The sequence below is a fragment of the Salmo salar genome, chromosome 01 (assembly GCF_965601325.2).
Source record: "Salmo salar chromosome 01, fSalSal1, whole genome shotgun sequence".
Lineage (NCBI taxonomy): Eukaryota > Metazoa > Chordata > Actinopteri > Salmoniformes > Salmonidae > Salmo > Salmo salar.
The window spans coordinates 127,878,496-127,895,639 of NC_138291.1; the positions used below are offsets into that span (position 1 = coordinate 127,878,496).

Genomic DNA, 17,144 nt, shown 5'->3' on the forward strand with positions numbered 1-17,144 from the left:
GGATATATTATAGACTGTGTGGTGTATTGTGGTTATATTGTGGACTGTGTGGTGTATTGTGGATATATTATAGACTGTGTGGTGTATTGTGGATATATTATAGACTGTGTGGTGTATTGTATTCATAGTGGATATATTATAGACTGTATGGTGTATAGTGGATATATGATAGACTGTATTGTGTTCATAGTGGATATGTTAGAGACTGTGTGGTGTAGTGTTCATAGTGGATATATTATAGACTGTGTGGTGTATAGTGGATATATTATAGACTGTATTGTGTTCATAGTGGATATGTTATAGACTGTGTGGTGTATTGTGGATATATTATAGACTGTATTGTGTTCATAGTGGATATATTATAGACTGTATTGTGTTCATAGTGGATATGTTATAGACTGTATTGTGTTCATAGTGGATATATTATAGACTGTGTGGTGTATTGTGGATATATTAGACTGTGTTGTGTTCATAGTGGATATGTTATAGACTGTATTGTGTATTGTGGATATATTATAGACTGTGTGGTGTATTGTGGATATATTATAGACTGTGTGGGGTATTGTGGATATGTTATAGACTGTATTGTGTATTGTGTTCATAGTAGATATGTTATAGACTGTGTGGTGTATTGTGTTCATAGTGGATATATTATTGACTGTGTGGTGTATTGTGGATATGTTAGAGACTGTGGTGTATTGTGGATATATTATAGACTGTGTGGTGTATTGTGGATATATTATAGACTGTGTGGTGTATTGTGGATATATTATAGACTGTGTGGTGTATTGTGGATATATTATAGACTGTGTGGTGTATTGTGAATATATTATAGACTGTGTGGTGTATTGTCGATTTATTATAGACTGTGTGGTGTATTGTGGATATGTTATAGACTGTGTGGTGTATTGTGGTTATATTGTAGTCTGTGTGGTGTATTTTGGATATATTATAGACTGTGTGGTGTATTGTGGATATATTATAGACTGTATTGTGTTCATAGTGGATATATTATAGACTGTGTGGTGTATTGTGTTCATAGTGGATATATTATAGACTGTGTGGTGTATTGTGGATATATTATAGACTGTGTGGTGTATTGTGGATATATTATAGACTGTCTTGTATTGTGGATATATTATTTACTGTGTGGTGTATTGTGGATATGTTATAGTCTGTGTGGTGTATTGTGGATATATTATAGACTGTTTGGTGTATTGTGGATATATTATAGACTGTGTGGTGTATTGTGGATATATTATAGACTGTGTGGTGTATTGTGGATATATTATAGGCTGTGTGGTGTATTGTGAATATATTATAGACTGTGTGGTGTATTGTGGATTTATTATAGACTGTGTGCTGTATTGCGGATATGTTATAGACTGTGTGGTGTATTGTGGATATATTATAGACTGTATTGTGTTCATAGTGGATATATTATAGACTGCGTGGTGTATTGTGGTTATATTGTAGACTGTGTGGTGTATTGTGGATATGTTAGAGACTGTGTGGTGTATTGTGGATATGTTAGAGACTGTGTGGTGTATTGTGGATATATTATAGACTGTGTGGTGTATTGTGGATATATTATAGACTGTGTGGTGTATTGTGAATATATTATAGACTGTGTGGTGTATTGTGGATATGTTATAGACTGTGTGGTGTATTGTAGATATATTATAGACTGTGTGGTGTATTGTGGATATATTATAGACTGTGTGGTGTATTGTGGATATATTATAGACTGTGTGGTGTATTGTGGATATATTATAGACTGTATTGTGTTCATAGTGGATATGTTATAGACTGTGTGGTGTAGTGTTCATAGTGGATATATTATAGACTGTGTGGTGTATAGTGGATATATTATAGACTGTATTGTGTTCATAGTGGATATGTTATAGACTGTGTGGTGTATTGTGGATATATTATAGACTGTATTGTGTTCATAGTGGATATATTATAGACTGTATTGTGTTCATAGTGGATATGTTATAGACTGTATTGTGTTCATAGTGGATATATTATAGACTGTGTGGTGTATTGTGGATATATTATAGACTGTGTTGTGTTCATAGTGGATATGTTATAAACTGTATTGTGTATTGTGGATATATTATAGACTGTGTGGTGTATTGTGGATATATTATAGACTGTGTGGGGTATTGTGGATATGTTATAGACTGTATTGTGTATTGTGTTCATAGTAGATATGTTATAGACTGTGTGGTGTATTGTGTACATAGTGGATATATTATAGACTGTGTGGTGTATTGTGGATATGTTAGAGACTGTGTGGTGTATTGTGGATATATTATAGACTGTGGTGTATTGTGGATATATTATAGACTGTGTGGTGTATTGTGGATATATTATAGACTGTGTGGTGTATTGTGAATATATTATAGACTGTGTGGTGTATTGTCGATTTATTATAGACTGTGTGGTGTATTGTGGATATGTTATAGACTGTGTGGTGTATTGTGGATATATTATAGACTGTATTGTGTTCATAGTGGTTATATTATAGACTGTGTGGTGTATTGTGGTTATATTGTAGACTGTGTGGTGTATTGTGGATATATTATAGACTGTGTGGTGTATTGTGGATATATTATAGACTGTGTGGTGTATTGTGTTCATAGTGGATATATAATTGACTCTGTGGTGTATAGTGGACATATTATAGACTGTATTGTGGTCATAGTGGATATATTATAGACTGTGTGGTGTATTGTGTTCATAGTGGATATATTATAGACTGTGTGGTGTATTGTGGATATATTATAGACTGTGTTGTGTTCATAGTGGATATATTATAGACTGTGTGGTGTATTGTGTTCATAGTGGATATATTATAGACTGTGTGGTGTATTTTGGATATATTATAGACTGTGTTGTATTCATAGTGGATATGTTATAGACTGTATTGTGTATTGTGGATATATTACAGACTGTGTGGTGTATTGTGGATATATTATAGACTGTGTGGTGTATTGTGGATATATTATAGACTGTGTGGTGTATTGTGGATATATTATAGACTGTGTTGTATTGTGGATATATTATAGACTGTGTGGTGTATTGTGGATATGTTATAGTCTGTGTGGTGTATTGTGGATATGTAATAGACTGTGTTGTGTATAGTGGATATATTATAGACTGTGTGGTGTATTGTGGATATGTTATAGATTGTGTGGTGTATTGTGGATATGTTATAGACTGTGTGGTGTATTGTGGATATGTAATAGACTGTGTTGTGTATAGTGCATATATTATAGACTGTGTGGTGTATTGTGGATATATTATAGACTGTGTGGTGTATTGTGAATATATTATAGACTGTGTGGTGTATTGTCGATTTATTATAGACTGTGTGGTGTATTGTGGATATGTTATAGACTGTGTGGTGTATTGTGGATATATTATAGACTGTATTGTGTTCATAGTGGATATATTGTAGACTGTGTGGTGTATTGTGGTTATATTGTAGACTGTGTGGTGTATTGTGGATATATTATAGACTGTGTGGTGTATTGTGGATATATTATAGACTGTGTGGTGTATTGTGTTCATAGTGGATATATTATTGACTCTGTGGTGTATAGTGGATATATTATAGACTGTATTGTGTTCATAGTGGATATATTATAGACTGTGTGGTGTATTGTGTTCATAGTGGATATATTATAGACTGTGTGGTGTATTGTGGATATATTATTGACTGTGTGGTGTATTGTGGACATATTATAGACTGTGTGGTGTATTGTGGATATATTATAGACTGTATTGTGTTCATAGTGGATATGTTATAGACTGTGTGGTGTATTGTGGATATATTATAGACTGTGTGGTGTATTGTGTTCATAGTGGATATATTATTGACTCTGTGGTGTATAGTGGATATATTATAGACTGTGTGGTGTATTGTGTTCATAGTGGATATATTATAGACTGTGTGGTGTATTGTGGATATATTATTGACTGTGTGGTGTATTGTGGACATATTATAGACTGTGTGGTGTATTGTGGATATATTATAGACTGTATTGTGTTCATAGTGGATATGTTATAGACTTTGTGGGGTATTGTGGATATATTATAGACTGTGTGGTGTATTGTGTTCATAGTGGATATATTATAGACTGTGTGGTGTATTGTGGATATATTATAGACTGTGTGGTGTATTGTGGATATATTATAGACTGTGTGGTGTATTGTGGATATGTTATAGACTGTGTGGTGTATTGTGGATATATTATAGACTGTATTGTGTTCATAGTGGATATATTATAGACTGTGTGGTGTATTGTGGTTATATTGTAGACTGTGTGGTGTATTGTGGATATATTATAGACTGTGTGGTGTATTGTGGATATATTATAGACTGTGTGGTGTATTGTGTTCATAGTGGATATATTATTGACTCTGTGGTGTATAGTGGATATATTATAGACTGTATTGTGTTCATAGTGGATATATTATAGACTGTGTGGTGTATTGTGTTCATAGTGGATATGTTATAGACTGTGTGGTGTGTGGTGTATTGTGGATATATTATAGACTGTGTGGTGTATTGTGGATATATTATTGACTGTATTGTGTTCATAGTGGATATATTATAGACTGTGTGGTGTATTGTGGATATATTATAGACTGTGTGGTGTATTGTGTTCATAGTGGATATGTTATAGACTGTGTGGTGTGTGGTGTATTGTGGATATATTATAGACTGTGTGGTGTATTGTGGATATATTATAGACTGTATTGTGTTCATAGTGGATATATTATAGACTGTGTGGTGTATTGTGGATATATTATAGACTTTGTGTTCATAGTGGATATGATATAGACTGTGTGGTGTATTGTGTTCATAGTGGATATATTATAGACTGTGTGGTGTATTGTGGATATGTTATAGACTGTGTGGTGTATTGGGGATATATTATAGACTGTGTGGTGTATTGGGGATATATTATAGACTGTATTGTGTTCATAGTGGATATATTATAGACTGTGTGGTGTATTGTGGATATATTATAGACTTTATTGTGTTCATAGTGGATATGATATAGACTGTGTGGTGTATTGTGTTCATAGTGGATATATTATAGACTGTGTGGTGTATTGTGGATATATTATAGACTGTGTGGTGTATAGTGGATATATTATAGACTGTGTGGTGTATTGTGTTCATAGTGGATATATTATAGACTGTGTGGTGTATTGTGGTTATATTATAGACTGCGTGGTGTATTGTGGTTATATTATAGACTGTGTGGTGTATAGTGGACATATTATAGACTGTGTGGTGTATAGTGGACTTATTATAGACTGTGTGGTGTATTGTGGATATATTATAGACTGTGTGGTGTATAGTGGATATATTATAGACTGTGTGGTGTATAGTGGATATATTATAGACTGTGTGGTGTATTGTGGATATATTATTGACTGTGTGGTGTATTGTGGACATATTATAGACTGTGTGGTGTATTGTGGATATATTATAGACTGTATTGTGTTCATAGTGGATATGTTATAGACTGTGTGGGGTATTGTGGATATATTATAGACTGTGTGGTGTATTGTGTTCATAGTGGATATATTATAGACTGTGTGGTGTATTGTGGATATATTATAGACTGTGTGTTGTATTGTGGATATTTTATAGACTGTGTGGTGTATTGTGGATATATTATAGACTGTGTGGTGTATTGTGGATATATTATAGACTGTATTGTGTTCATAGTGGATATATTATAGACTGTGTGGTGTATTGTGGATATATTATAGACTGTGTGGTGTATTGTGGATATATTATAGACTGTGTGGTGTATTGTGTTCATAGTGGATATATTATTGACTCTGTGGTGTATAGTGGATATATTATAGACTGTATTGTGTTCATAGTGGATATATTATAGACTGTGTGGTGTATTGTGTTCATAGTGGATATATTATAGACTGTGTGGTGTATTGTGGATATATTATTGACTGTGTGGTGTATTGTGGACATATTATAGACTGTGTGGTGTATTGTGGATATATTATAGACTGTATTGTGTTCATAGTGGATATGTTATAGACTGTGTTGGGTATTGTGGATATATTATAGACTGTGTGGTGTATTGTGTTCATAGTGGATATATTATAGACTGTGTGGTGTATTGTGGATATATTATAGACTGTGTGGTGTATTGTGGATATATTATAGACTGTGTGGTGTATTGTGGATATGTTAGACTGTGTGGTGTATTGTGGATATATTATAGACTGTATTGTGTTCATAGTGGATATATTATAGACTGTGTGGTGTATTGTGGTTATATTGTAGACTGTGTGGTGTATTGTGGATATATTATAGACTGTGTGGTGTATTGTGGATATATTATAGACTGTGTGGTGTATTGTGTTCATAGTGGATATATTATTGACTCTGTGGTGTATAGTGGATATATTATAGACTGTATTGTGTTCATAGTGGATATATTATAGACTGTGTGGTGTATTGTGTTCATAGTGGATATGTTATAGACTGTGTGGTGTGTGGTGTATTGTGGATATATTATAGACTGTGTGGTGTATTGTGTTCATAGTGGATATGTTATAGACTGTGTGGTGTGTGGTGTATTGTGGATATATTATAGACTGTGTGGTGTATTGTGGATATATTATTGACTGTATTGTGTTCATAGTGGATATATTATAGACTGTGTGGTGTATTGTGGATATATTATAGACTTTATTGTGTTCATAGTGGATATAATATAGACTGTGTGGTGTATTGAGTTCATAGTGGATATATTATAGACTGTGTGGTTTATTGTGGATATGTTATAGACTGTGTGGTGTATTGGGGATATATTATAGACTGTGTGGTGTATTGGGGATATATTATAGACTGTGTGGTGTATTGGGGATATATTATAGACTGTGTGGTGTATTGTGGATATATTATAGACTGTGTGGTGTATTGTGGATATATTATAGACTGTGTGGTGTATTGTGGATATATTATAGACTGTGTGGTGTATAGTGGATATATTATAGACTGTGTGGTGTATTGTGTTCATAGTGGATATATTATAGACTGTGTGGTGTATAGTGGACATATTATAGACTGTGTGGTGTATTGTGGATATATTATAGACTGTGTGGTGTATTGTGGATATATTATAGACTGTGTGGTGTATTGTGGATATATTATAGACTGTGTGGTGTATTGTGGATATGTTATAGACTGTGTGGTGTATTGTGGATATATTATAGACTGTGGTGTATCGTGGATATATTAGACTGTGTGGTGTATTGTGTTCATAGTGGATATATTATAGACTGTGTGGTGTATTGTGGATATGTTATAGACTGTGTGGTGTATTGTGGATATATTATTGACTGTGTGGTTTATTGTGGACATATTATAGACTGTGTGGTGTATTGTGGATATATTATAGACTGTATTGTGTTCATAGTGGATATTTTATAGACTGTGTGGGGTATTGTGGATATATTATAGACTGTGTGGTGTATTGTGTTCATAGTGGATATATTATAGACTGTGTGGTGTATTGTGGATATATTATAGACTGTGTGGTGTATTGTGGATATATTATAGACTGTGTGGTGTATTGTGGATATGTTAGACTGTGTGGTGTATTGTGGATATATTATAGACTGTATTGTGTTCATAGTCGATATATTATAGACTGTGTGGTGTATTGTGGTTATATTGTAGACTGTGTGGTGTATTGTGGATATATTATAGACTGTGTGGTGTATTGTGGATATATTATAGACTGTGTGGTGTATTGTGTTAATAGTGGATATATTATTGACTCTGTGGTGTATAGTGGATATATTATAGACTGTATTGTGTTCATAGTGGATATATTATAGACTGTGTGGTGTATTGTGTTCATAGTGGATATGTTATAGACTGTGTGGTGTGTGGTGTATTGTGGATATATTATAGACTGTGTGGTGTATTGTGGATATATTATTGACTGTATTGTGTTCATAGATGATATATTATAGACTGTGTGGTGTATTGTGGATATATTATAGACTTTATTGTGTTCATAGTGGATATAATATAGACTGTGTGGTGTATTGTGTTCATAGTGGATATATTATAGACTGTGTGGTTTATTGTGGATATGTTATAGACTGTGTGGTGTATTGGGGATATATTATAGACTGTGTGGTGTATTGGGGATATATTATAGACTGTGTGGTGTATTGTGGATATATTATAGACTGTGTGGTGTATTGTGGATATATTATAGACTGTGTGGTGTATAGTGGATATATTATAGACTGTGTGGTGTATTGTGTTCATAGTGGATATATTATAGACTGTGTGGTGTATAGTGGACATATTATAGACTGTGGGGTATCGTGGATATATTAGACTGTGTGGTGTATTGTGTTCATAGTGGATATATTATAGACTGTGTGGTGTATTGTGGATATGTTATAGACTGTGTGGTGTATTGGGGATATATTATAGACTGTGTGGTGTATTGGGGATATATTATAGACTGTGTGGTGTATTGTGGATATATTATAGACTGTGTGGTGTATTGTGGATATATTATAGACTGTGTGGTGTATAGTGGATATATTATAGACTGTTTGGTGTATTGTGTTCATAGTGGATATATTATAGACTGTGTGGTGTATTGTGGTTATATTATAGACTGCGTGGTGTATTGTGGTTATATTATAGACTGTGTGGTGTATAGTGGACATATTATAGACTGTGTGGTGTATAGTGGACTTATAGACTGTGTGGTGTATTGTGGATATATTATAGACTGTGTGGTGTATAGTGGATATATTATAGACTGTGTGGTGTATAGTGGATATATTATAGACTGTGTGGTGTATTGTGGATATATTATTGACTGTGTGGTGTATTGTGGACATATTATAGACTGTGTGGTGTATTGTGGATATATTATAGACTGTATTGTGTTCATAGTGGATATGTTATAGACTGTGTGGGGTATTGTGGATTTATTATAGACTGTGTGGTGTATTGTGTTCATAGTGGATATATTATAGACTGTGTGGTGTATTGTGGATATATTATAGACTGTGTGGTGTATTGTGGATATATTATAGACTGTGTGGTGTATTGTGGATATATTATAGACTGTATTGTGTTCATAGTGGATATATTATAGACTGTGTGGTGTATTGTGGTTATATTGTAGACTGTGTGGTGTATTGTGGATATATTATAGACTGTGTGGTGTATTGTGGATATATTATAGACTGTGTGGTGTATTGTGTTCATAGTGGATATATTATTGACTCTGTGGTGTATAGTGGATATATTATAGACTGTGTGGTGTATTGTGTTCATAGTGGATATATTATAGACTGTGTGGTGTATTGTGGATATATTATTGACTGTGTGGTGTATTGTGGACATATTATAGACTGTGTGGTGTATTGTGGATATATTATAGACTGTATTGTGTTCATAGTGGATATGTTATAGACTGTGTGGGGTATTGTGGATATATTATAGACTGTGTGGTGTATTGTGTTCATAGTGGATATATTATAGACTGTGTGGTGTATTGTGGATATATTATAGACTGTGTGGTGTATTGTGGATATATTATAGACAGTGTGGTGTATTGTGGATATGTTATAGACTGTGTGGTGTATTGTGGATATATTATAGACTGTATTGTGTTCATAGTGGATATTTTATAGACTGTGTGGTGTATTGTGGTTATATTGTAGACTGTGTGGTGTATTGTGGATATATTATAGACTGTGTGGTGTATTGTGGATATATTATAGACTGTATTGTGTTCATAGTGGATATGTTATAGACTGTGTGGGGTATTGTGGATATATTATAGACTGTGTGGTGTATTGTGTTCATAGTGGATATATTATAGACTGTGTGGTGTATTGTGGATATATTATAGACTGTGTGGTGTATTGTGGATATATTATAGACTGTGTGGTGTATTGTGGATATGTTATAGACTGTGTGGTGTATTGTGGATATATTATAGACTGTATTGTGTTCATAGTGGATATTTTATAGACTGTGTGGTGTATTGTGGTTATATTGTAGACTGTGTGGTGTATTGTGGATATATTATAGACTGTGTGGTGTATTGTGGATATATTATAGACTGTGTGGTGTATTGTGTTCATAGTGGATATATTATTGACTCTGTGGTGTATAGTGGATATATTATAGACTGTATTGTGTTCATAGTGGATATATTATAGACTGTGTGGTGTATTGTGTTCATAGTGGATATGTTATAGACTGTGTGGTGTGTGGTGTATTGTGGATATATTATAGACTGTGTGGTGTATTGTGGATATATTATTGACTGTATTGTGTTCATAGTGGATATATTATAGACTGTGTGGTGTATTGTGGATATATTATAGACTTTATTGTTTTCATAGTGGATATAATATAGACTGTGTGGTGTATTGTGTTCATAGTGGATATATTATAGACTGTGTGGTGTATTATGGATATGTTATAGACTGTGTGGTGTATTGTGGATATATTATAGACTGTGTGGTGTGTAGTGGATATATTATAGACTGTGTGGTGTATTGTGTTCATAGTGGATATATTATAGACTGTGTGGTGTATTGTGGATATATTATAGACTGTGTGGTGTATTGTGGATATATTATAGACTGTGTGGTGTATTGTGGATATATTATAGACTGTGTGGTGTGTAGTGGATATATTATAGACTGTGTGGTGTATTGTGTTCATAGTGGATATATTATAGACTGTGTGGTGTATTGTGGTTATATTATAGACTGCGTGGTGTATTGTGGATATATTATAGACTGTGTGGTGTATTGTGGATATATTATAGACTGTGTGGTGTATTGTGTTCATAGTGGATATATTATTGACTCTGTGGTGTATAGTGGATATATTATAGAGTGTATTGTGTTCATAGTGGATATATTATAGACTGTGTGGTGTATTGTGTTCATAGTGGATATATTATAGACTGTGTGGTGTATTGTGGATATATTATTGACTGTGTGGTGTATTGTGGACATATTATAGACTGTGTGGTGTATTGTGGATATATTATAGACTGTATTGTGTTCATAGTGGATATGTTATAGACTGTGTGGGGTATTGTGGATATATTATAGACTGTGTGGTGCATTGTGTTCATAGTGGATATATTATAGACTGTGTGGTGTATTGTGGATATATTATAGACTGTGTGGTGTATTGTGGATATATTATAGACTGTGTGGTGTATTGTGGATATGTTATAGACTGTGTGGTGTATTGTGGATATATTATAGACTGTATTGTGTTCATAGTGGATATTTTATAGACTGTGTGGTGTATTGTGGTTATATTGTAGACTGTGTGGTGTATTGTGGATATATTATAGACTGTGTGGTGTATTGTGGATATATTATAGACTGTGTGGTGTATTGTGTTCATAGTGGATATATTATTGACTCTGTGGTGTATAGTGGATATATTATAGACTGTATTGTGTTCATAGTGGATATATTATAGACTGTGTGGTGTATTGTGTTCATAGTGGATATGTTATAGACTGTGTGGTGTATTGTGGATATGTTATAGACTGTGTGGTGTATTGGGGATATATTATAGACTGTGTGGTGTATTGGGGATATATTATAGAATGTGTGGTGTATTGGGGATATATTATAGACTGTGTTGTGTATTGTGGATATATTATAGACTGTGTGGTGTGTAGTGGATATATTATAGACTGTGTGGTGTATTGTGTTCATAGTGGATATATTATAGACTGTGTGGTGTATTGTGGTTATATTATAGACTGCGTGGTGTATTGTGGTTATATTATAGACTGTGTGGTGTATAGTGGACATATTATAGACTGTGTGGTGTATTGTGGATATATTATAGACTGTGTGGTGTATTGTGGATATATTATAGACTGTGTGGTGTATTGTGGATATATTATAGACTGTGTGGTGTATTGTGGATATATTATAGACTGTGTGGTGTATTGTGTTCATAGTGGATATATTATTGACTCTGTGGTGTATAGTGGATATATTATAGACTGTGTGGTGTATTGTGTTCATAGTGGATATATTATAGACTGTGTGGTGTATTGTGGATATATTATTGACTGTGTGGTGTATTGTGGACATATTATAGACTGTGTGGTGTATTGTGGATATATTATAGACTGTATTGTGTTCATAGTGGATATGTTATAGACTGTGTGGGGTATTGTGGATATATTATAGACTGTGTGGTGTATTGTGTTCATAGTGGATATATTATAGACTGTGTGGTGTATTGTGGATATATTATAGACTGTGTGGTGTATTGTGGATATATTATAGACAGTGTGGTGTATTGTGGATATGTTATAGACTGTGTGGTGTATTGTGGATATATTATAGACTGTGTGGGGTATTGTGGATATATTATAGACTGTGTGGTGTATTGTGTTCATAGTGGATATATTATAGACTGTGTGGTGTATTGTGGATATATTATAGACTGTGTGGTGTATTGTGGATATATTATAGACTGTGTGGTGTATTGTGGATATATTATAGACTGTATTGTGTTCATAGTGGATATGTTATAGACTGTGTGGGGTATTGTGGATATATTATAGACTGTGTGGTGTATTGTGTTCATAGTGGATATATTATAGACTGTGTGGTGTATTGTGGATATATTATAGACTGTGTGGTGTATTGTGGATATATTATAGACTGTGTGGTGTATTGTGGATATGTTATAGACTGTGTGGTGTATTGTGGATATATTATAGACTGTATTGTGTTCATAGTGGATATTTTATAGACTGTGTGGTGTATTGTGGTTATATTGTAGACTGTGTGGTGTATTGTGGATATATTATAGACTGTGTGGTGTATTGTGGATATATTATAGACTGTGTGGTGTATTGTGTTCATAGTGGATATATTATTGACTCTGTGGTGTATAGTGGATATATTATAGACTGTATTCTGTTCATAGTGGATATATTATAGACTGTGTGGTGTATTGTGTTCATAGTGGATATGTTATAGACTGTGTGGTGTGTGGTGTATTGTGGATATATTATAGACTGTGTGGTGTATTGTGGATATATTATTGACTGTATTGTGTTCATAGTGGATATATTATAGACTGTGTGGTGTATTGTGGATATATTATAGACTTTATTGTTTTCATAGTGGATATAATATAGACTGTGTGGTGTATTGTGTTCATAGTGGATATATTATAGACTGTGTGGTGTATTATGGATATGTTATAGACTGTGTGGTGTATTGGGGATATATTATAGACTGTGTGGTGTATTGGGGATATATTATAGACTGTGTGGTGTATTGTGGATATATTATAGACTGTGTGGTGTATTGTGGATATATTATAGACTGTGTGGTGTATTGTGGATATATTATAGACTGTGTGGTGTGTAGTGGATATATTATAGACTGTGTGGTGTATTGTGTTCATAGTGGATATATTATAGACTGTGTGGTGTATTGTGGTTATATTATAGACTGCGTGGTGTATTGTGGATATATTATAGACTGTGTGGTGTATTGTGGATATATTATAGACTGTGTGGTGTATTGTGTTCATAGTGGATATATTATTGACTCTGTGGTGTATAGTGGATATATTATAGACTGTATTGTGTTCATAGTGGATATATTATAGACTGTGTGGTGTATTGTGTTCATAGTGGATATATTATAGACTGTGTGGTGTATTGTGGATATATTATTGACTGTGTGGTGTATTGTGGACATATTATAGACTGTGTGGTGTATTGTGGATATATTATAGACTGTATTGTGTTCATAGTGGATATGTTATAGACTGTGTGGGGTATTGTGGATATATTATAGACTGTGTGGTGTATTGTGTTCATAGTGGATATATTATAGACTGTGTGGTGTATTGTGGATATATTATAGACTGTGTGGTGTATTGTGGATATATTATAGACTGTGTGGTGTATTGTGGATATGTTATAGACTGTGTGGTGTATTGTGGATATATTATAGACTGTATTGTGTTCATAGTGGATATTTTATAGACTGTGTGGTGTATTGTGGTTATATTGTAGACTGTGTGGTGTATTGTGGATATATTATAGACTGTGTGGTGTATTGTGGATATATTATAGACTGTGTGGTGTATTGTGTTCATAGTGGATATATTATTGACTCTGTGGTGTATAGTGGATATATTATAGACTGTATTGTGTTCATAGTGGATATATTATAGACTGTGTGGTGTATTGTGTTCATAGTGGATATGTTATAGACTGTGTGGTGTATTGTGGATATGTTATAGACTGTGTGGTGTATTGGGGATATATTATAGACTGTGTGGTGTATTGGGGATATATTATAGACTGTGTTGTGTATTGTGGATATATTATAGACTGTGTGGTGTGTAGTGGATATATTATAGACTGTGTGGTGTATTGTGTTCATAGTGGATATATTATAGACTGTGTGGTGTATTGTGGTTATATTATAGACTGCGTGGTGTATTGTGGTTATATTATAGACTGTGTGGTGTATAGTGGACATATTATAGACTGTGTGGTGTATTGTGGATATATTATAGACTGTGTGGTGTATTGTGGATATATTATAGACTGTGTGGTGTATTGTGGATATATTATAGACTGTGTGGTGTATTGTGGATATGTTATAGACTGTGTGGTGTATTGTGGATATATTATAGACTGTGGTGTATAGTGGATATATTATAGACTGTGTGGTGTATTGTGGATATATTATAGACTGTGTGGTGTATTGTGGATATATTATAGACTGTGTGGTTTATTGTAGCTATTTGCAGGCAGAATGTTTCAGTGGTTCTAGTCTGGTGCTGAAGCTCTCCTCCTGGACTCTCAGCTTCTCTGTGAATTCAGCCTGTAACAACACAAGAGGAAAGACATTGATAATAGTTTGGATAACTACTCATTATTTAACAAATGAAGAGTGCTTCAACGTTGTCATCCAATAGACGATTGTATTTCCCTGGCTGCGTGTATTTCCCCGGCTGCATGCATTTCCCTGGCTGCATCTATTTCCCCGGCTGCATGTATTCCCCTGGCTGTATGTATTTCCCCTGGCTGTATGTATTTCCCCGGCTGTATGTATTTCCCCGGCTGTATGTATTCCCCTGGCTGTATGCATTTCCCTGGCTGTATGTTGGGCTGTATACTTGAGAATGGAACAGTTCCAACCTACTTATGGAATTCATCCACAGCTTGTCCTACATTTAATCATTTCAACATATCGTTTAACAACAGAGCGGCGATTTGGCCCGAGACGATCCACAATGAAGGTTAAAGCCGTATGATGAGACCCGCATGCCTGTTGAAACTCCTAGGAACATATCCCCTTCAGAGGGAAAAAAAATGAATGTTATTAAATATCGTTTAACAAGAGAGCGGCGATTTGGCCCGAGACGATCCACAATGAAGGTTAAAGCCGTCACTACCAACAGGAGATTGAGGTAGAGAGGCTGCTGAGAGTTCGTATCCCACACTGCATCTCTCTCTCTCAGTGTTGTGACAGGAACTGAGTCATTCTATTAACTCATCTGATCAATGGGATCTTCTGCTATAAGTGTAAATTGTAGCAGTGAAATATGTCATTGACCTTGAGCAGACAGAAAAGAGAGAAAGTCATTGACATTGAGCAGACAGAAAGGAGAGAGAATGGTTAGAAATAGCTGTAGTTGTACGGTGGTGGATCATTCAGAATCAGGATGCTGCACACTGTTGGGGATGAAGAATCACATTACAGCAGAGCCACTCAATAACATGGACGTCCGTCAGTCCGTCAGTCCGTCAGTCCGTCAGTCAGTCAGTCAGTCAGTCAGTGAGTGTAGCTGTTCAGCTCTTTATCACACGGGCCTGTCTACTGTGATTTACGTCTGTCACCCTATTCACTATTTAGTGCACTACTTTCAACCAAGGCCCATAGGACTCTGGTCAAACGTAGTGCACTACATAGGGAAATAGGGTGCCATTTGGAACACAACCCTCCATGTCTCTGTTGTCCTATTTAGACCCATCATAATGAAAACCACCTGTACTGTTTTATAAACATGACAACAATTAGTATAAAACAAAACCTGCGTTTCCTGTTTAACATCGAATATATTCAACTTGTGAAAACTTGTCAAGGAAGATATGAAAACATCCAACAACAGTCCCAAAGCCTGTGTTCGGCTGCAGTCAGCGTGGTTATATCTGGACTGGTTATTGGAATTCAGCTGAGAACTGGCCTCCAGATGGATCAACGATCCAATTCAACTGTATATATAAACACCAGTATACATGAAGGTTGTTCATTTCAATAAAAACTATACAACAAAAAGCTTTAAAGGACTCAGATTCATCATGAAATCTCACCTGTAGGTTTCTCAGCATCTCTTTGGTCAGGTCATCCAGCACGTCTTTCACATCCTGAACGTTGTACTCTTCAAACTCTGTAGCCTTGTTCTCCTTCTCTTGCTCCAGAACTGTTTCACCTGGTACCTCTCCATCCTCCACCTGGCTGGTCCTCTGTCCCTGGGTAAACAGACCACCTATCAGACAGGCTGGTCCTCTGTCCCTGGGTCAACAGAACACCACCTATCAGACAGGCTGGTCCTCTGTCCCTGGGTCAGTAGAACACCACCTATCAGACAGGCTGGTCCTCTGTCCCTGGGTCAACAGAACACCACCTATCAGACAGGCTGGTCCTCTGTCCCTGGGTCAGTAGAACACCACCTATCAGACAGGCTGGTCCTCTGTCCCTGGGTCAACAGAACACCACCTATCAGACAGGCTGGTCCTCTGTCACTGGGTCAACAGAACACCACCTATCAGACAGGCTGGTCCTCTGTCCCTGGGTCAACAGACCACCACCTATCAGACAGGCTGGTCCTCTGTCCCTGGGTCAACAGAACACCTATCAGACAGAATGGTCCTCTGTCCCTGGGTCAACAGACCACCACCTATCAGACAGGCTGGTCCTCTGTCCCTGGGTCAACAGAACACCACCTATCAGACAGGCTGGTCCTCTGTCCCTGGGTCAACAGACCACCACCTATCAGACAG

The 17,144-nt window shown here is 35.2% G+C and overlaps 1 protein-coding gene across 1 annotated transcript in view; it reads right to left on the reverse strand.

Annotated features, from left to right (window-relative positions):
• Positions 1-3,188: 3,188 nt before the first annotated feature.
• Positions 3,189-17,144, reverse strand: part of LOC106592999 (ciliary-associated calcium-binding coiled-coil protein 1) — a 64,492-nt gene continuing 50,536 nt past the window's right edge. Inside the window, exons 7-8 of the mRNA XM_045687387.2 lie at positions 16,455-16,613; positions 3,189-14,961 (exon numbers count right to left, since the gene is read on the reverse strand). Coding sequence (XP_045543343.1) covers positions 14,878-14,961; positions 16,455-16,613 — 243 coding nt within the window. The 3' untranslated portion in view covers positions 3,189-14,877. The remainder of the gene's footprint in view (positions 14,962-16,454; positions 16,614-17,144) is intronic.